The following is a 22667-nucleotide window of genomic DNA, read 5'->3' on the forward strand; positions in this document are numbered from 1 at the left end:
GTGAATGCAACTGGAGCCAAGGAAGTCCAAGGACTATCATTTCAAGACCAGAAGGGAGATCTCTTCATCATGAAGGGTACCAACAGTGAGGCGTATAGCCAGGGTATGGTGAGTGATACAATCAGGGAGATGTTCTCCTTGAATTGAGGTATACTTAGTGGTAGGGATGTGAATCATTTTTGAACGATTAAAATTATCGTCAGATAATTTTAAAATCATCCTAAATCGTCAGAGTGCACGATACAATACAAATGCCCCCGATTTATCATCATAAATCGTCCTAAATCGTTAAATAGGGCACAGGACACATTTCGGAGTCACGTGATGTGGTGAGCTCAGCTGCAGCAAGAACTCTGAGCTCTGACCGCCACCCCTGATCCATCCCCAGCCATCCTCCTCTATTTTCATCTGATTTACCTCTGGGAGCCGCCGATCGATTGTGGAAATAATTGAGCTTGTGTGAGTGTGGCCACTTTGCTTCTTATGGTGACAAGAACGGCGAGGAAAGACAAAGAAAAATCGAGGCCCCCAGACACCAAGATGGCTGCCGCAAACCAGGAGGTAGATGGCCTACCCGCTGACTCTTTGGAGGAAAAAATCTCACAGGCTGTGGTGGCGGCGCTTGATGTGCGGCTCCACCAGCTATCGGAGCAGATTGCCGAGGTGCGTGCTTCTCTAACTGACTTTGATTTGCGAATTGAACATACGAAGGGTCGGGTCAGCCTCGTGGAAGACGATGTGGGTGCGCTCGAGAGAAAAGTGGCAGAGCTGGAAAAGACGGCGCTTGCAACCACGGAAAAGCTCGACGACTTAGAAAATCATTCACGCCGTAATAATCTGAGGTTCGTGGGGTTTCCCGAGTCTTTGGCCGAAACAGAGCTCCCTCACCTTTTGGAAGCCTGGCTTTTGGGCCTTGTTCCATCTCTGGCCTCTCCCTCCGGGGGTCTGCTGGAGCGTGCTCACAGAATCGGCAAGAGACCGGATGGAGCGCAAAACAGTCGCCCCAGGGTGATTATTACCCGTTTTCTCCACTTTGCCCACAAGACTTTAGTGTTGCAGCACTATCGCAAGCAAAGGGAATTTTTTAATGAGACTTTTAAGATTTTAGTGTTCCAGGACTTCTCGCCGGCGGTCACCCTGAAACGCAAGGCGTTTCATGAGGTCTGTTCAACACTTATTGCTAAAAAAATTTGCTTCTCACTATTATATCCAGCTCAACTCCGCGTTTCCTATCAAGGATCTCTGAAATCTTTTTCATCTGCGGAGGAAGCGAAAGCATATGTTAAAAATCTACAAGAGATGCCGGGAGACGAGGCTTCCTGAAGCAGGTTCATCGAATTTAGAGGAGAATATTTTTACTTAATTTTGGCTCAACTCATCGGTTGAAAGTTTTTCTTTGTCATTATTCTGCCCAGACCAATTGAACTGTCTTTTACTGGCTCTTGGCCCGTTGGGGCTTTGACTGTGTAACCTTGGCTCTGGGGCTATCCACCATGGGCTCATGGCGTTTACCCGAGTTCTGTTACGCACTATGGCTGAGCCTGGGATTTTGGATGTTCTGGCTGTTGTTTAGGATGAGTTTGGGTATATAGTTCTGGGGATGTGAGGGGGTGGTGGTCGAGCACACCAAGGTTTCTGTGGCTCCTGGTTAGATGTGCATGTGTTTGGGATATACATTTAAAAACACCAGGTCTTGGATTGGGATGGAATTTTTGCTCCGGTTATGTGTTGTTTTTTGCTTGCCAGGACCTGATGTGGGAGGGGGGGAGGGAGGGTGTGGGGGGGGGAGTTGTTTTTCTACTATTTTACTGGATGACATTATGATTTATATATCGCTATTGGACTTTTGGCATGGGTGGCTGGGGAGGCTTCTGTTTATTATACAGTGTGAGATTTTACTTGGGTTACACTTTTTTCCTGAGTTATGGGTATAGAGTTTATATCTTGGAATGTGGCGGGTCTAGGTACTCCGATCAAGAGGGAGAAGGTGCTTGCTCATCTTCAGAAATTACATGCTAGTGTTGCATTTTTGCAGGAGACCCACTTATCTTCTACTGAAGTGGTTAAATTAAAAAAAAAAAAATGGGTTGGTCAAGTATTCTATGCCACAGGAAACACTAAGAGTAGGGGGGTAGCTATTTTAGTCAATAAGAATACTGCCTTCCGGGCTCGGGAAACAGAAGTCGACCCCAATGGGGGATACATCATAGTGAAAGGTGAATTGCTGGGAGTGTCCATTGTTTTAGCCTCTGTTTATGCCCCAAATTCCTATGATCATGGGTTTTTTAGCACTCTTTTGACCCAGCTTTCTAAATATGGCTCTAACCCAATTGTTCTGGGTGGTGACTTGAATATAGTGACAGACCCTCAATTGGATAGAAATCCTTCTCTGGGTGGACATCCCCTGAGTGAGAGGAAGGGCCCGGTTTTTCTGTGTAAACACCTGCAGCTCTTAGATCTGTGGCGGGTTTTAACACCCGGGAGAATGCGATTTTACGCATTTGGAGAGAGCCCACTCTACTCGCTCTCGCATTGACTACTTATTGATCTCGGAAAGCTTGTTTCCTAAATTTGTTAAGGCTTCCATTGGATCATTGGTAATTTCAGACCATTGCCCTGTCACGGCTGTAATGTGTATGCAAGATTCCACTGCCCCTATCCAATGGAGACTCCCTTCTCATTTGTCCACGGATCCGGAGTTCCCAAAGTTTTTGAGGAGTAAATGGCAGGATTTTTTTGTTCTTTAATGCACAACACACCAATGACCCGGTATTACTATGGGAAACAGGTAAAACTGTGTTAAGGGGGGAGATTATTAGTTATGCTAGTCATAAAAAGCGTAAAGCGGCAGAGGCTATTATTTCATTAGAGAAACAACTCCAAGCTCTTAAACGTCAGCTGAATAGGGGCGGAGGTGAACAGGTGATCCCCCAGTACAAAGCAGTCCAATTAGCGCTAAACAACCTTTTACACGACAGGGCGGGAAAAATCTATGCGGTTTCGGCAATACACTTTTTTTCACTATGGGAATAAAGCGGGGGGTCTGCTGGCCCGTATTTTGCGGGCTCAGGAATCCTCTAAGTTTATAGCTAACTTAAAGGCTCCTAATGGGGAAATAAAATCTAAATCTCATGACATTGCCCAATTGTTTTCCGAGTATTACCATACGTTATACTCGGCGGACCAGGTAGATGAGACCGCTATTACGGAGTTTCTTAGTCAACTTTCACTACCAGCTTTAACTGAGGGTCAGCGTCTCACCTTAAATAAACCCATTGCAATATCTGAAGTACTGCTAGCCATAAAGGCTTTGAAAGATAACAAAGCTCCTGGCCCTGATGGAATGTCAGCACCTTTCTACAAGGCCCTATCGCAGGATATTGCCCCCATTTTGCAGTCTCTTTTTGAACAGATGGCTACTCAGGGCTCTATGCCAGCCTCAATTCGGTCAGCTACTATTGTAGTGCTGCCCAAGCCAGGAAGGGATCCTTTGTTAGCCTTTTCCTATAGACCAATTTCCCTCCTGAACCTAGATATTAAATTGTATGCCAAAATCATAGCTACCAGGCTGCAGCCCTTTATGCCTCAGTTAATTTCCCCAGGACAGGTTGGGTTTGTAGCGGGTAGGAGACCAGCGGTGAACATTCATAAGGTACAGGCTGCCCTGGAAAACTGTCATAATTTCCATCTCCAAGACCCACTTCTCATCACTTGTGACGCAGAGAAGGCTTTTGACAGGGTGGCTTGGCCTTTTCTTCGGCAGGTTCTTACTAAGATGGGTTTCACTGGGAGGATTTTTGAATATATTACTCTTCTCTACTCCAACCCTAACAGCGAGAGTGTTAGTTAATGGTTTGCTGTCGGCAGAATTTTTTTTGGGGAGAGGAACTCGACAGGGATGTCCACTCTCTCCACTGCTGTTTATTTTAACAGTGGAGCCCCTTGTTTGCAAATTACATCACGCTGATGAGGTGGAGGGGATCCCTGTTGGGGCACAAATGTATAAAACCCTACTATTTGCAGATGATATTCTACTCCTACTTACGCGTGCTCGGACTGCCCTTCCCGCAGCCTTGCAGATATTTTCACAGTATCAGTCCCTTTCAGGCTTCAAGCCTAATTTGGACAAAACCGAGGCTCTTGACATACGGGGTATGTTGGCTCAGGAGTGGTTGGATCTTCCTGTGAAATGGGCAGGGCCTACAATAAAATATCTGGGGATTCAGTTACATTCGCACCCTGATACTTGGTATGCTATGAATATTCCACCTGCCATTGTTAAAAGTGTGTCCACATTGCAGAGTTGGCAAAATTTACCCTTATCGTTACAGGGCAGAATTGCCTTGATTAAAATGGTCCTTGCCCCTCGCCTAATTTACTTACTTTCAATGATTCCCTCTCTGTTGGTAGAGAAAGATAATCGGAAATTACAGACTGCAATCCGGTTTTTTGTATGGCGGGGGAAGAGGGCTAGACTGGCTTATACTACGCTGACTGCTCCTAGAGTACAAGGGGGTTTGGGTCTCCCTGATTTCATGTGTTACTCCAGAGCGGCGAATCTCCGGTTTTTGGGAGATTGGCTTCTGGGCTCTTCCCAATACACAGACACCCCACTCATACAGGCTATGTGCGCTCCGTTTGATCCCCGATATGTTCTTCACACGAAGGAAGGTGGGCGAATAGAACATCCACTCAAGTTTAGCCTGGTAAGAACTATGAGAAAGGTGTGGGCGCATATTCGCTCCTCTCTGGGGCTGTCTGTCCATGTCTCCACTCAATTCCCGTTAGCCAGCCTTGTTGATATATCACCCCTTCCTCCTAAAGCGTTTAAGCTTCCTATTTCCACTGGTTGGCCACTGGGGGAATTATGGTTGCCTCACACCGGGCACTTTCGTTCCTTTCAGCAATGCCAGGAACAACTGGGTATGCGACCACATCATTTCTTACTTTATGGGAATCTTAGAGCAGCTTATGGTACTGTGACAAAGGGAATCGTGGGGCTGTATTGATTCTCCTCAATTTTCAGATTTGATTAACTGTTTTCGTACTAAATCTGCCTCATTATCTTGTTTATATGCTTATTTGTGTGCTCATCATGACTATTACATATATTCTTCTTTGCTCTCTAAATGGTCGCTTGATTGTGGGGAGGACTTGACTGTTAAGATGCTCAAAGATGCTTATGCTTCTATCTCCAAAATGGTTACCGTGACGCTCCGGGAACTTCAGCAACGGGTTTTTCACAGGACCATCATCTCAGCGGCAAGAGCCAAGATTCTGGGGATCGTGGAGTCTGATATCTGTCTTAAATGCCATCAACCTGGAGCTACCTTGATTCATTGTCTATGGACCTGCAGTATTATACAAGCTTTTTGGGAAGAGCTACGGCGCTTCGCTATCTACTACTTTGGGGTCTGCCCTCACTTGGTCGTGCTCGTTTTGTCTCCTCAATGTTGAAGTCGGGATACTAGTGTTTCTGTGGATAATGTCCTTTTTGTCTCTAAAGCTTGTCTCATTGCCAAGAAATGTATTCTGCTAAAATGGATTGAATCCTCGGCACCTACCAGACATCAGTGGTCCCATCTTATGATGGAATTATTTCATATGGAATATGGATCTCTTTACAAAAAAATATCGCCTAGCAAAAAGAGACACTTCCGCGATATATGGCAGGTGTATTATGTCCTTCTTCCAGCAGATGTTCAGCGCTTATCTCCGCTTGAGCTAGACCTTTCAGACACCAGTAGGCCGAGTGCTTAACTGTGGACAACATGTTCTTTTGCCTCTCCTTATTGATGGGAGGGTTCTTCGGATCTGCCATTTTTTGTGAGCTACGTACCTTGGGTACGCATTTTTGTTCCCCAGTCTCCACATTGGACAGTGTTATGACAGTGTGTTTTATAGACAGTTCAAATAATGTTTATCCAGTTTTCAAAACATTTTATAATTTATGTTTTCTTATAGGGGGGCGGTGGGAGGGGGTAGAGAGGATGGCTAGGGGTTTTGGGGTTTAAGGGTGAAAAATGGAAATCGAAATGTTGAGAAATTCTTGTTTTATTTGTTTTTTTTTCGCTTTGCTATGTTGGTTGTTTTTCTCAATAAAAACTATTTTACAAAAAAAAAATAGGGCACAGGAATTATTTGGGGGAGGGTGGGAAAACCGGGCATACCACAAACAACCCCCTAAACCCATCCTTGACCCTTTGTAAAAACCAATTCCTTACCCTCCCCCACCCTCCGAACCCCCCCAAATGTTAAATTACCTGGTGGTCAAATGGGGGGGGGGGGTTGTTGCCGGCGCGATCTCCCGCTCCTCTCGGACCATCGGAGCCATTTGGCTGCCACTTATTAAAATGGCGCGATGGCCCGATAAAAAAAAACCACCCGACTCTTTAAATTGACCCCCCTTAGCCTCCCCCACCTCCCGACCCCCCCCCCAACCCAAAAAAACCTTTTACCATTACTGGTGTCCAGGGGGGCCTCGGGGGACGATTTCCCGTTCCCAGGCATCAGCTGCGCCAAAAAAAATGGCGCCAATACCCCTTTGCCCTTACCATGTGACAAGGTATCCGTGCCATTGGCCGGCCCCTGTCACATGGTAGGAGCACTGGATGGCCGGTGCCATCTTTAAAGATGGCGCCGGCCATCTTTACCATCAGCCCCTATCTTTAAAGATGGTCATTCCTGTGTCCCTACCTGAGTAGGGACACAGGAATGACCACAGGAAGATACTGGAACAAGGAGATGCTGGAAAAAGGAAATGGCTGAACAAGAAAACACTGGAACACAGGATTAGGCAAACTAATACCACCGAGGTGTTTGACCGATTGCCAAGGTGAGGTCCTGGGTTCAGGGGCCTCGCTATTTATAGGGAGTTCAAGTGATATCACCAGGCGGAGGCCGAGGCGCGTTTCCCGCACTGGTCCCTTTAAAAGGGATGACGTCGGCCGCTGCACGCATGACCAGGGGCGTGACCGAGGCAGCTAAAGACATGGAGCCCCAACGGGAGCTCCGCTGAGAGGCATGTGGCGTCGAGGAAGCCGAAGAGGGCTGGGGTGAACATCGGGGGTGCCTGGAGCCAGCAGTAGCGGCAAGACTGGAGCTTGTGGAGGGCCATGCGAGGTGAGCAGGCACGACTGCTGCACTAACGCGGCCGAGACACGCAACAAGGTCGAGGTGTTCTACTGCGTTCTTGGCATATGGAAATCTGAAACTTTGGCCTAGACCTGGGCCTTTTCAGCAATGTATATTATTTATAATGGTATAGCTGCATTTAAAAATGGCTTGGGTAAGTTCCTAGAGGAAATGTCCAAAATAATTATTAAGTTGGAGTTGCATAAATCCACTCTTATACCTGGGATAAACAGCATGGAGTTTATCTACCCCTTGGGATCCTGCCAGGTTCTTGTGACCTGGGCTTGACTACTGATGGAAACAGGATACTGGCTTGATGGACCTTTGTTCTGACCCAGTATGCAGAATCTTATGTACTTATGTACTTTATCCAAACCAAAAGAAAACAAAAACCTCTTGAGTTGTAACTGAAAATTATATGCATGCATTTTAGGAGTGGAAGAAATCGAAGAAATAGGGAGAAAAGTGTGACTTTCTGTAGTTTTTTACATCTTCTTTCCTCCTAGTCCTTGAAGCTCTTTTATTCACCTCCATTTCTCCCATGATCCGCATTCCTTTCAGTTTCATTCTCTAAACCCAGCAACTGTAACCATCTCACTCATCTCAATACCCGTTTCTCCTGCAGACCCCTCACTCACATGAGAGCAGGAAAAAACTGGAAACTGGGAGATAAGAAAAGAAGCAAAATGAGAGGTCTGCAGGAGGAAGTTAAACGAGAAAGGATGCAGGGGGTAGGGTGAATGCAGGAGAGACCAGCAATTCTACAGGAGAAAGAGGAGATAGTGAGAAGTCTTGTGGGGGAAGGAAGAATGAGGGCAGCGGATATATGAGAAGAGAAGGAGAGTTCTTAAGAGTATGGAGAAATTATGTGAGTAAGAAAGATGTGCGTGAAGAGATGAAGTAGGGGAGACTACTATTACTAGATAACTATATACTAGATAACCAAATGAACTACAGATCTCTCATCAAGAACATCGTAAAGGATGGATTCTTCAAATGACAAGTCTTAAAAAGACTGAGACCTCTCCTCCATTTCAAGATTTCCGATTAGTTCTACAGGCAATCATTCTTACTAAAATAGATTACTGCAATTTCACTACACTGGGCTCTCCTGCAAACGCCATAAAACCTCTTCAGATGTTGCAAAATGCTTCAGCAAGGATCCTAACCAAGACTAACAAAAGAGAACACATCTCACCCATTTTAAAAAGCCTACACTGGCTTCCCGTCAAATTCAGAATACTCTTCAAAGTGCTCTCATCAATCCACAAGGCACTACATAACATTGCCCCACTCGAGCTCAAAATACCTCTCCAACTCCACACCTCCACTAGACCAGTGAGACAAGCCTACAGAAACAACCTTCAGATTCCACCGATGAAGTCAGCATTAAGCAAAAGCCTTCTCTACAGCCGGTCCCAAACTCTGGAATGCTCTCCCGTCAGACCTCAAATCAGTGCAATGCCCTACTACATTTAAAAAAAGACTAAAGACCTGGTTATTCAACCAAGCTTTCTCATAATCATCAATCTGCGGAACTTTCCCTGCCAAGGATCCCTTCTTTGGTAACCAGTAGAGAACTATATAAATCATCTCTAGTTCTCTCTAGTACCCCACAAAGAACTATCAGGTCATCTATGAATCCTTGGCAGTCTAAAAATCAAATACCCAGCCTTACAATCAAATCCTTGGCAGTCTAAAAATCAAATACCCAGTCTTAAAAATCAAATACCCAGCCTTATACCTATCACCTATTTCCTTAGCCAACATTTGGCTCCGTAGCATTTACGTTATGTTATTAACCCTATATATCTGTATCCAAGTTCCTGCTACCTGTTCATTGTAAGACATTAACTTGTCAATGTTTCTGTTTAGAATGTAAACCAATTGATCAGTAACTCTGTTATTGGAAAGTCGGTATATAAAAGTGCTAAATAAATAAATAAATAAATAAAATATAAAAATAATTTTAAAGCTCTAAAATTGCAGGGCTTATGAGTTAAGTAGGAGGCAGTGAGAGTTAATGTGAAAGGAGAAAATCTATCATCTGTTTATACTAGAGATGTGCATCATTGTTGTGTTCGTGTCATTCTTCATTTTTTGGCCGCCGTGGAAAATGTCGGTTTTTTCGGTTTGGGTCTTTTTTTTCACGAAAAATCAATTTTTAGTTAGTGCACGCTAACTCCCCATTAGTGTGTGCTAACTTCCATTAGTGCGTGCTAACTCCCCGTTAGCACGCACTAACAAAAACCGTTAGATTTTATTACTTTTTTTACTTTTTGTTAGTGCGTGCTAACAGGGAGTTTTTGTTAGTGTGCGCTGACTCCCGTTAGTGCGCACTAATTGAAAAAACAAATTTTTGCGAAAAAATGGGAAAATCCCGATCTTTTCGGGCTCCCTGAAACATGCCAAATTGAACAATTTAGTTTGAAATTTTCCAATTCAGCGAAAACAACTGCACATCTCTAGTTTATATTGCTTTTAATATGCAAAACTCCATCACAGTCTGAAGAAATGGACAGAGATCTAATGGAAGATATTCAAGAAGTTACAATAAAATGGGAGGTGCTGCTGTAAAGATATTTTAATCTGTAGATATTAATTGTGACTGTGATATATTTTTACAAGCACAGAGACCCTGGACCCTCTACTGGAAAACCTGATCCATCAACTACTAATTGAACCCACTTAGAAGGGGGGCAAATCAATACCTGGTGCTTACCATTGAGAACATTTTTTGATGTTGTAATAGATTATTATCTGGGATCCATATGATTACTAGATGATGTGGATGTTGCATAGATCCGTCGGTGCTAGATGGCTTTGCCCCATTTGCCTCACCTCATTCATGGCTCCTCCTGCTTACCTGGGAAAGATGGCTATCGCCGCATCTACAAGCTCCTCGGCATCCCCGGAATGGCTATAGTGCAGCCTCCCACCATGCTCCTCCCAGGTACCTGCTAGGGTACGTTCGCTCGCATCACCCACGTCTTTATTCCAACCTTGGCATGAACCTCAGGGGCATTCCCCATTGCTGACATCATGCCATCCGGGTATATAACCTACTCTATTTTGCTAGCTCGTTGAGTTAGCAAGGACTCAAATTTGTTCCTGTCAACGCTACTCTGCCGCTTCCGTGCTGCCACTGGAATCTCCTTCTCTACCCTTCGGGGTAACCACTAACCTGGGTACCCACTCCTCGGGGGACCTCTGCTTTATTGCAAGTGCCTTACAGGGAACAGGTACTCACTCCTCAAGGGCCTGCTCTCCCTGCCTGCACTTCCTTCTACCACCTGGTGGAATCACATATCTACAGCAAACACCTACTGAGTATCTCATACACAGTGCTTCCTTGCTGGGAAACCTGCTTCGGAGATTGCCAAGACCAACGGGGTGAGAAGGGCTCCCTCTGCCGAGGTCCTTGAGACTGCAGCTACCAGACTACCTCACTACTGTCACCTCTGGTGGTACTCTTCTAGCTATATAATAAAGAACTAACAGTGTTTGTGCATCCTGAGTCTACCCTAGTACTGTGGCTCCTCCCAGGGCTCCTCCCCGTGGGCATGGTCATCTGCCACAGTACCCAAGGATCCACCCAAACACCACTCAACCATAACAGTGGATCAGTATTAGAGTGCAGGAAATGAAGGTTTAATCAATGGAGATCGGTGTATAAGAAAGACCTTTACTGAAAATTGTTGTGCTTCCCGGCCGCGCTGGTTCCGCGACTGGGCCTACTCACCTGGCACAACCGTCTGCCAGCTCCTCCCTTAACCCCAGCTCTCCTCGACTGCAGCATCCACGGGAGTCCCATCAGGGCCTTCCTCCTTGCAGCGGACCTCACACTGGGGCTCAGTGTCCTCCTCGACGTCGGCCATGCCCCCTAGCGCATGCTCGTGGAACTCTAGTGAACTTAAAGGGCCAAGCGCAGGAAAACCTCGGGCAGCGCCCGATTCTGATGTCACCTGAACCCTGTATATATGCAGGGCACAGACACTAGCTCAATGCCTTGGCAATCGGGTCGTACACTCCGGTGTTCCTTAGTTTGCCTGTTCCAGTGTCTCTTGTTCCAGTGTCTCCTGTTCCAGTGTCTCCTGTTCCTTCGTCTCTCCATCCCTGGTAATACCCTTCAGACTGATCTCACGGTACTGACATTTGCTTGCTCTCTGACTACTACTGATTGCTGCCTGGACCTAACCTCTGCCTGTCCACTAACTACTCCTGATTGCTCCCTGGAAATTGACCTCTGCTTGACCTGACTACTCCCAGATTGACTACAGGTACTGACCCCTGCTTCAGCTGACCATTCTGGACTGATACTCTGGCCTTGATCCTCGCTATCCACTCAGACTCTCTGTTCTGGCCTCCTGTGACCTCTGGACACTCTTACTTGGACATCGACCTCTCACCCTAGTTTGTGGTGGGCACTTCCCTGTGCTTCCTCTCTAGGAGACCCTGTGAGGCCCACCTAAGACCACATGGCCCAGGTAACCCCGGGTTGCTATCAGCAAAGCTCCAGCTAGCCTCTATCTCCTCCTGTGCTCCACCTCCTGGTGGCAGGTACACTCCGTGTCTGACCGGAGGGCCGTACCAATCCGGCATCTGGCCAAGGATCCACTTCCAGTGCAACAGGTTGCCAAGGCCATGAACTAGCCTAGCCACTCATCTGCTAGACAACAGCTAACCCTAGAAGCGTCGGCTTCATAAGTGGAGAGACCCTAGTCTCAACTACAGGACTCTGTTATGGCCAATTCAGGAGGTTTGGCTCAAACCCCGCCTCCACAGGTATCACTGGCCCTTCCAGATCTACCCCATATAAATGGGGATCCGTGCTGTGCTGGCTCAATAGAAACTTCCCTTGTTCCCTCATTCAGACCCCTAACTTTCCTTCCCAATCAGTCTTCAGGCAAAGATCCTTTAAGTTTGAAATTATTTATTGTACAAGTAGTTTTTAATTACTTACATTTGTTGCTTCCAAATGTATAGCCCCAGGCAAAGATCTTTGTAGCTGGAAATAGGTAGGAGGGGGAGAATGGAGTTTCTTGGGATTCAAGGTGAGAAAACAAAGGGGTTCTGAAGATGATTTAATCTTTAGAAATAAAGCGATAAGAAGGAATGTAAAAAAGCTGATCGTATCACAGAGCTTTATAAGTGTTCCTGGCTCTGCAGCCGCATAGACTAGACTGAAATTGTCCTAGAGAGTTATTACAGAAAATGTTTCCACAAGCCTGGGATAGGGGGCAAGGTCCAATGGCAGCGAGCCTAGGACTCATGTGACAGAGGGGGAGCATGAAGGGCAGTCCCTTGAGCAATAAGGTATTTAAGATTCAAGAAAGTTCAGTTAGATTGAGAGGGCATGCAGACTCTTCCCAGGTGAGAGAAAGCAAGGGGAGGGAGTTCTTTTAAGGGCAAAGCTCCCTCTTAAAGGCAGGCTCCCAGACTTTTATCATGGGTCTATAAAAGGTGTTTCAATATCAAGAGTTCCCAGAATGGGAGGGGCTGCAGTAAACACAGTTATAAGCTACAGTGCCCAGCTGCTGGGGACAGAACACACGCCTCTGCCAAGACTTCATCAATCAGCGCTTTTATGCAATTTGTACTGCCAGCCTGCATTGTTTCCATTGTGAGACTACCAAGATTACCTTTATCATCTACACGCCTTGAAGGAAAGGCCATGGCATGGGCTTATCCACTTTGGATGGGTACTGATGATATCCTCCGTCATCTCTCTCTATTTCATGAATGTTTTTAAGTGGACTTTCGAGGATCCCGGCTGACAGGTTGTGGGTATCAGCTTCTCCACCTCCTTCAGGCTCGCTTCGCTTCACCCAATTCACAGGAGAATTCAGGACTAGCCACAGAACTGGGGGGTGGCAAGAAAGACTGCCTATGGGCAATCTATCTGGGCAGCTTGTCCTCCTGCCCTCAAGGCTGATCATGAGATTTCCCACATCTCTGGATGTCCATAGATTTCCCTGGTTGGCAAGATTGATCATCGCCTTTGTCAGCGACACCAGGAGATAAAGGTCTCCCAACCTCCTGCCTTATGCCCAGATTGTGCTATAAGTCCCCAATTAAAGGCCTTACCTGCACCTCCTCCATCACCAGAGGAGACAATGCAGATCAACCATGGGTACTTGTCTCCTGAAGAGCACATTCGACGCAAGAAACAAGGCATTTGCCTATACTGTGGTGGTTCTGGACATTTCCTGAAAGCCTGTCCCATGTGTATGGGAAACTGCAGAGCTTGAGCCTGGCAGGAGTCCTGAGCTTGGATGCGACTGTTACTGGCCCCTAATTATTACTCACTGTGTCCCTCTTTAGGGAGTCACGCTCCTTTGCCACTACCGTGGACACTGGGGCGAGTGGCAATATTATTTTGGACTACATTGTCACCCTATTCCATATCCCACTTCAGCCTCTTGAAATACCTCTCCGCATCACATCAATCCAAGGAGAACACCTCCCTGGATGCATTACTCATCGTATACCGTGGCCTTCCTCCTTACCGTGGGAACCTGCATGAAGAGGAAATCTCATTGTCATCTTGAAGCGTTCCACGCATCCGGTAATCCTAGGACTTCCTTTGGCTCCAGGTACACGGACATCACTTGACTGGCAATCCCTGCAGTTAATTCAGTGGGGCCCCTATGCCAGAACTGCTGTCTGTGACAGGTGACTCTAGCAGTTACCATTCTGAACTCTACAACCCTTACCGGCTTATCTGCTCCATAATATTTTGAGATGCAGCAACCAGAATTGTACACAGTATTCAAGGTGGGATCTCACCAGGAGCGATACAGAGGCATTATGACATTTTCTTGTTTTATTTACCATTCCCTTTCTAATAATTCCCAACATTCTGTTTGCTTTTTTGACTGCCGCAGCACACTGAACCGACAATTCAATGTGTTATCCACTATGACGCCTAGATCTCTTTCTTGGGTGGTAGGACCTAATATGGAACCTAATATTGTGTAACTATAGCATGGTTATTTTTCCTTATATACATCACCTTGCACTTATCCACATTAAATTTCATCTGCCATTTCTATGCTCAATTTTCCAATCTCACAAGTTCTTCCTACAATTTATCACAATCTGCTTGTGATTTAACTACTCTGAACAATTTTGTATCATCTGCAATTTGATTACCTCACTCTTCGCATTTCTTTCCAGATCATTATAAATTATATTGAAAAGTAAGGGTCCCAATACAGATCCCTGAGGCACTCCATTGCCTACTCCCTTCCACTGAGAAAATTGTCCATTTAATCCTACTTTCTGATTCCTGTCTTTTAGCTAGTTTGTAATCCACGAAAGGACATCGCCACCTATACCATGACTTTTTACATTTCCTAGAAGCCTTCATGAGGAACTTTCTCAGGTGATGTACTACTCTTCAGTTATATCAATCAGGCCTACCACATCTTTCAGGTTCACCGTGATTTGGTTCAGCCCATCTGAATCATTACCCATGAAAACCTTCTCCAGAATGGGTATCTCCCCAACATACTCTTTAGTAAAACACCGAAGCAAAGACATCATTAGAGATGTGAATTGGAACCGGAATCTGATCGGTTCCGGTTCCGATCCAAATCTTAACATTTTTATCGCCCAGCCCGATTTGAGTTCTGATTATCGCTGCGCCCGATCCGATAATCAAAACGCCCTCCCAAACCCCCAAAAAAGGTTTTTTAATTACCTGGTGGTCCAGCGGGAGCGCAGGGAACGATCTCCCGCTCTCATGCATCGTCGGTCGGGCCCCTATGACATAGTGAGGGCAAAGATAGCGCCGGCGCATTTTGAATATTGGCAATATGGCCCGAGTGCAGGAGGTCGCTCCCGGACCCCCATTGGACTTTTGGCAAGTCTTGTGAGGGTCAGGAGGCCCGCCAAGCTGGACAAAAGTCCACGGGGGTCCAGCGGGGGTCCGGGAGCGATCTCCTGCACTCAGGCTGTATTGCCAATATTCAAAATGGCACCGGCGCTACCTTTGCCCTGTCACATGGTAAGGGCAAAGGGCCATCGGCGCCATTTTTATTAACGCAGCCAATGGCCCGAGAGCGGGAGATCACGCCGGGAACCCCCCCCCCCCCCCAATGGACCACCAGGTAATTTAAAAACATTTTGGGGGGGTTCGGGAGGGTGGGGGATTTGTTTTAAATGGTCGGGGTGGGTTTTAGGGTTGTTTTGGTGTGCCGGTTTTCCCGCCCTCCCCCGATTTATGATTTTTCACGATAAATCAGGGGAATTTCTATTGCATCGCGACTCTAACGATTTTTGACGATTTTTTTAAATCATCAAAAAATGATTCACATCCCTAGAAATCATGTAATCTTTCTGTGATGGCCTTATCTTCTCTAAGTGCCCCTTTAACTCCCTCACAGGCTTTCTGCTTCTGATATATTTTTAAAAGTTGTTATTGTGAGTTTTGCCTCTACAGCCAACTTCTTTTCAAATTCTCTCTTAGCCTGTCTTATCAATGTCTTACATTTAACTTGCCAACACTTATGCATTATACTATTTTCTTCTGTTGGATCTTTCTTCCAATTTTTGAATGAAGACCTTTTGGCTAAAATAGCTTCTTTCACCTCCCCTTTAACCATGCCGGTAATCGTTTTTGCCTCTTTCCACCTTTTTAATGTGTGGAATACATCTGGGCTGTGCTTTTAGGATGACCACGCCTCTTGCACAATGACTACGCCTCTTGCACACTTTTACCTTTGTAGCTGCTCCTTTCAGTTTTTTTTCTTACAATTTTTCTCATTTTTAATCAAAGTTTCCCTTTTGAAGGTTTTGGCACGAGAGCCGTGAATTGCTTACTGTCCCCCGCCAGTCTTAATTCAAATTTGATCATATTATGATCACTAATGCCAAGCAGCCCCACCACAGGTACCTCTCTCACCAAATCCTGTCCTCCACTGTGAATTATAGTCTAAAATTGCTCCCTCTCTTGTCAGTTCCTGAACCAATTGCTCCATAAAAATGTCATTTATTCCATCCAGGAACTTTATATCTCTAGCATGTACCGATGATACATTTACCCCAGTCAATATTGGGGTAATTGAAGTCTCCCATTATTACCGCACTACACATTTGGGTTAGCTTTCCTAATTTCTCTTAGCATTTCACTATCAGTTTCACCATCTTGACCAGGTGGATGGTAGTATACTCCTATCACTAGTCTTCCCTGACACACAAGGGATTTCTACCCATAAAGATGTCTGGGATGGCATAGAGTCCAACAAGATGTTTATCCTGTGGACTCTATACCATCCCAGACATAATGCGCCCACACCGCCTCCCGGGTGCTCCTCTCTTTCATTTCGATATATTTTGTTCCCCGGTATAGCACTGTCCCATTGGTTGTCCTCCTTCCACCATGTCTCTGAGATGCCAATTAAGTCTATGTCATCATTCACTGCTATACATTCTAATTCTCCATCTACTAAGACTTCTGGCATTAGCATACAAACATTTCAAAGTTTGTTTTTTGTTTGTATTTTCATTCTGCTTTTTAATTGATAGGGATAAGTTAGAATTTTTTAGCTCAGCTGAGTTTTTAGTTACAGGCACTTGGACTACTTTTCTTATAATTAGAACCTCACTGTCAGGATGCCCTAATTCTAATAATGCATCATTAGAATTTTTGAAGATACCTCTCTCCGAACCATGCACTGCTGAGTGACTGTCGGCTTTCCCCTTTGTTCTAGTTTAAAAGCTGCTCTATCTCCTTTTTAAAAGTTAGCGCCAGCAGTCTGGTTCCACCCTGGTTAAGTTTGAGCCCATACCTTTGGAAGAGATTCTCCCTTCCCCAATAGGTTCCCCAATTCCTAAGAAAACTGAATTGTCTTTGCACCATTGTCTCATCCATGTATTGAGGCTCTGGAGCTCTGCCTGCCTCTGGTGACCTGCGCATGGAACAGGGAGCATTTCAGAGAATGCTACCCTGGAGGTTCTGGATTTAATCTTTCTACCTAAGAGTCTATATTTGGCTTTCAGAACCTCCCTCCCACATTTTCTTCCTATGTCGTTGGTTGCCCACATGTACCACGACAGCTGGCTCCTTCCCAGCACTGTCTAAAATCCGATCTAGGTGACGCGTGAGATCACCATCTTCGCACCAGGTAGGCATGTTACCAGCGATCCTCATGCCCACCGCCACCCAACTGTCTACATTCCTAATAATCAAACCACCACTAATAATCAAATATATACTTATTTGGCTACACACTTAAAACCAAAAAATAAAAGAGGTGAACCACCTTTTCCTTAACTAAAGATTATATTTACCTGCGGTATGTATTCAAATGGTGTTGCCACTGTAGAGGTGGTTCACCTCTTTTATATTGGTTTAGGTGTTGGACCCCTGCAATAACTTCAGTCATTATGTTTGGATGATTCCCACCATTGAATTTAATAATTGATTTAGTTAGAGGTTGTCCTATAGATATTTTAATGTCTTCCCCATCGGCATGAAATATGTAGGCATTGGTCAACTGCAGTTTCTAAGATGGTGCCGGCCATCCATTGCTCCTACCATGTGCCAGGGGCCAACCAATGGCAACCGGTAGCTCCTGTCACATGGTAAGTGCAAAGGGCCACCAACGCCATTTTGATTAGCTGGCAGCCAGATGGCCCCAGAGCAGAAGATCGCTCCTGTGAACCCCGTTGGACCACCAGGGCTTTCAGTAATCTTTTTGGGGGGGGGGGGGGATCAAGATGGTGGAGGTGGTTGTAATTAAGTAAATTTTGAAGGGTTTGGGTTGGGTGTTGGGTTTTGTTTGGTTTTTAAATAATGTGCCCCTCCCCCTGGTTGCTAACCTAAAAAACCATTTTTACTGAAGTCCGGGGAAAAATCCGTTTCTGGATTCGGTCCCCCGAACCAGACCACTTAGGCAATTTTGTTGAAATTGCCTAATTCATGATAAACGAATGGACATCCCTACAATTAATCCAGGGATATAATGCTACCCCACCAAGAGTGGATAAGTAGGGCAGATCCCAACCTAATTCGCATACTGTCTACTGGGTTTGCTATAGTCCTCTCAGAGGAGAGTCCAAAAATTAACAAATTAGAAAAGCTCCAAAACACCTCCTGAATCTCCAAAATTCCTCCACTATGATAGCTGCTGGGAGCATATTCCATAAATTTCGGACCTGCCAGTGCGCAGAGCTCTGTCTCTCCCTGATTTAAAAAACCGAGCTGATTGAACTGAAGGTATCGTGAGTATTCTTTTATTGGCAGAAGCGGGTTGCTCTGGTGGAACGTGTATTTTAATAGTTGCATTTAACCAGACCACCTGGTTTTCCCATAGATCAGCTTGTGGTAAAATGCAAAGTGATTTAAATTTGACTCTGTATTCTATAGGTAACCAGTATAAATAAATTAAAGTGGCGTATATGTTTCTTCTTTTTTTCCAGTCAAAATGTGTGCTGCTACATTCTGATGAACTTGTAAAGGTCGGGTAGTGAAGGCAGGTAGACCAAATAATAGTGAGTTACAGTAATCTAAACTACTGAATAATAAGATTGAAGGATTGTAATGAAAGTCGTTCTGCTTGAGTTCAGAGTTTCAGTCAATCATAAGATTAGAAGCTTTGCGTACCCGTCTTTTACTTTTGTGGTGACATTTTTAAAGCTAAATTTGAGTCTAAAATGACACCCAGTTTCCCTAATATTGTAGAGATGTGCATTCTTTTATCATGAATGAGGCAATGTTCAACGAAATTGCCTAATTTGTCGTGATTCGGGGCACCCAAACAGACCCCGAAATGTATTTTCCCCCGAACTTCAGGGTAATTTGTTTTTTCGGCTTAGTGCAGGGGAGAGGGGCCATTTATTAAAAAAAAAAATAAAACACCCCAACCCTTCAATTTTACTTTATTAGAAACCACCCCCCCCCCACACACACACACACACACACACCATCCCGAACCCTTCCCAAGACTTACTAAAAGCCCTGGTGGTCCAGCTTGGTCCTGCAAGTGATGTCTCCCTCTCAGCAGTCAAGACTAATCATGAATCAGTATTCAAATGGTGCTGGTGCCCTTTAACCCTTACTATGTCACAGGGGCTACTGGTGGCCATTGGGTCAGCCCTGTCACATGTAGGAGCACAAGATGGCGCCGGCCATCCATTGCTCCTAACCATGCCACCGATATAACCCTGTGACATAGTAAGGTTTAAAGGGCACTGGCACCATTTTGAATACTGATTCATGTAGGGCGTGTACAGCCTGAGAGGGAGACATTACTCGTTGGTAACCCCGCTGGACCACCTGTGCTTTTAGTAAGTCTTGGGGAGGGATTGGATGGTGGGAGGTTGTATAAAGTAAAATTGAAGGGTTGGGTTGGTTTTTTTTCTGATTCTTTTTTTTTTTCACAATTCGTTTTTTTTCCCGATTCCGTTTCCAACTCGTTTTCTCCGATTTGTGCCGCCGAAAAAGACCTGCAGAAAAACGACATTTTTCAATGAAGTGCCCGAACACGGAAAAGCAAAGCTCATTTCTAAATATAATCTGTGAATTCTAGGATGGTGTTATCCTCTAACAACATCTGATTGAAGTTTCTTGGGGATATTTTCCTTTCAAGAAGTATAATCTCGGTTTTCTCAATGTTCAAAACTCATCTGTGTGAGAACTTGTTTTATAACTTTCAGATACAAGGATACAAGTCTCCCATTATTAGTGCACTGCCAAATTGGGTAGCTTCTCTGATTTCTCTTAGCATTTCATCATCTGTCCTGACCATTTTGTCCAGGTGGATGGTAGTATACTCCTATCTCTATACTCTTACCCACACACATGGGATTTTTACACATATAGATTCTACTGAGCATTTAGTCTCTTGTATGATCTTTATCCTGTTGGACTCCTATACCCTTCCGGACATAAAGTTCCACACCCCACCAAGTTCATTCTCCCTATTATTGTGATATAATTTGTAACCTGATATAGCACTGTCCCATTGGTTATCCTCCTGTTCCGAATTTGCTAGGGAGTTAGCAATCTGTTCTGGATTTGCTAGGGAGTTATCAATCGTTCTGAATCTGATGCTTGAATGGGAGGAGCAATCAGATAGTAGTTAGGCAATCTGTTCGGGATTTGTAGTTATATATGAGAGTTGAGGGTGGATTCCTTGTACCAGTGGCAGATGACCACGTCCCTGGGGAATATCCCGAGAGGGACCACCAGTCAGGCTCAGGGTTAGGAAACACAACACACACTAGTTATTAGACAGTATACTGAACCAACCAGAGATGGCAGTAGTGAGCTAGTAAGCCTGGCTGGGCTGTAGTCCCTCAGATACTGGAACAGCGATCCCTGGAGGCTGAGCTGAAGAGAGACTGAGATATAGTGAGTAGGCAGTGTATGCAGATGGTAACACTCACACAATGTCCCAATGAAGCCCATGAGCTGGAAAGTATAGGGCCCTTGAATAGCAAGTACCTGGTTCCAGGGAAAGCTCAGAGAGAAAGATGGTAACTCACTGATGTAGCTGATATAGTTGGTAGTGAAGACTTCCAGGCAGAGGATAGTAATCGAAGCAAGTCTGGTCTCAGGGCCCTTGAGGAGCAAGTACCAGTTTCCAGACTGTCACCAGAAAAACAAGGAGAGAGCGAGGCCCCCGAGGAGCGGGTACCTCGATAAGTCCGTTAAGGTAGAGAAGCTTAGGTAGCGAAAACCCTTGCTAACTCGATGTGTTAGCAAATTCCAAGACCTTAAATATCCATCGTGGGTGACGTCATCTTTGGGGGACGCCCTTGAGGTTCGCGCCAATGCTGGTACTTCAATCAGGGCGGGGCCGTATGCGCGCCCTAGCCTCCAGGAAATTGGCGATACAGTGGTCAAGCTAGCCGGGAACACCTGAGGACAAGTGGCAGGAAAACGCCGACCGTAGCCAGTCTTTCCACGGACGGAGAGGGAGGCGCCAGAGAGGTAAGGAGGGCAGAGAGAGGGCGTCGGGCACCGATGGACACAACACACCTCCTTCCATCAGGTCTCTGTGATGCCAATTATGTCAATCTCATCATTTACTGCAATACACTCTAACTCTCCCATCTTACTTCTTATACTTCTGCATTGGCATACAGACATTTCAAAGTGTGGGTTGTTTTTTTTTTTTATTAACAACCTGCTTTTCAGTACTTAGAGATAATTTGGAAATCTTTAGCTCAGGTGATTTTTTACATATAGGCACATGGACTATATTAGCTTTTATTGGAACCTCTCTGTTGGAATGCCCTTACTCTCCTGTTTCATTAGTATCCTTCAAGGATACATTTATCTGAACCATGCACTGCTGAGTGACTGTCGGCTTTCCCCCTTGTTCTACTTTAAAAGCTGCTCTAAAGATTTCCCAAAGCTATACTTACCAATCCTTTTAACCACCATTAAATTGATCTTCACTCAAATTATTGAAGGGTCTGAGATTTGTGCGCCGTTAGGTGCGCACTTCTGGTCTTCTACTGCAACGGGTACAGGGCCTCTGGAAGCTGAGGCTATGGAATTAAATCCCTGGAACACTCGCCGTGACCTTCTGGACTCCTCTCCTGGGGGATGCTGGGACCAGTAATGCAGATGAGCCTTCCAGTCCTTTGCTACATGAGCAAGCTGCCAAATTTTCATTCATAATTCCTTATTAAATAGCCACTTACTCATGTAAATTTTGGCCTCATCCAGAATGCTCTTGGCCAACGTTTTTCTTACATTCAAAGATTTACTTACTTATCCTTATTTTAATGTGTATTTTGAAGATTATAAACCACCATTTATGTTATATGCCAAATTTTCATGCATATGTGCTATGTTTTTTGAGCACAACTCTTTGAAAATTCACCTTACAGGGATATCTACGGGATAGAAAGGGGATTGTAAGGCTGAACAACTGGTATGGATGAGAAGAATAGCTAAGCTGTATCATCTTTAACTGCTCATGTGTTCTTATGTTTTAACAGTCAACCAGGCAGCCTCTTTTAAAGCCCAAACTCCATTATCCTCTCCCATCTCTAAATATCCAGCTACATTTGAATGGCCAAATCAGGCCACAATGACTGCTATTACTGGTATCAGTAGCATGGGATCTACTAGTGGTTTGGGTACTTGCCAAGTACTTATAGCCTGGATTGGCCACTGTTGGAAACAGGATGCTGGGCTTGATGGACCCTTGGACTGACCCAGTATGGCAATTTCTATGTTCTTATGCCTGAACCTTTCCTCCCCTCAGAAGGAATGAGAGACTGGGGATGATGGGAACAGTATGAGATTTAGCTTTGATCCCAGAAATATTCACAACAGTGTCACAGCTCAGGGCACGATGGAGAGAATGCCTGGGCACACTAAGCCATGCACCTGCTGAACCCCAAAGTGAAGCCTGCCAGACATGTGGCCTAGGGCACCATGAGAAGTGCACCAATCCTGCTATGAGGCCCACCCACCCCTTCCATGAGGTGCTGGGAGTATGGAGGAACTGCACTGTATTCAGCTGCTGCTGGCAGTTTCCTCCAACTCCACCACCCTAGCAATGCAA

The 22667-nt window shown here is 45.2% G+C and overlaps 1 protein-coding gene across 1 annotated transcript in view; it reads left to right on the forward strand.

Moving 5' to 3' along the window:
- Positions 1 to 540: 540 nt before the first annotated feature.
- Positions 541 to 22667, forward strand: part of LOC115077726 (olfactory receptor 3-like) — a 52322-nt gene continuing 30195 nt past the window's right edge. The window contains exon 1 of the mRNA XM_029580012.1: positions 541 to 1161. Within this exon, the coding sequence (XP_029435872.1) occupies positions 541 to 1161 (621 nt within the window). The remainder of the gene's footprint in view (positions 1162 to 22667) is intronic.

This window comes from Rhinatrema bivittatum, chromosome 16 (assembly GCF_901001135.1).
Source record: "Rhinatrema bivittatum chromosome 16, aRhiBiv1.1, whole genome shotgun sequence".
Classification (NCBI taxonomy): Eukaryota; Metazoa; Chordata; class Amphibia; order Gymnophiona; family Rhinatrematidae; genus Rhinatrema; species Rhinatrema bivittatum.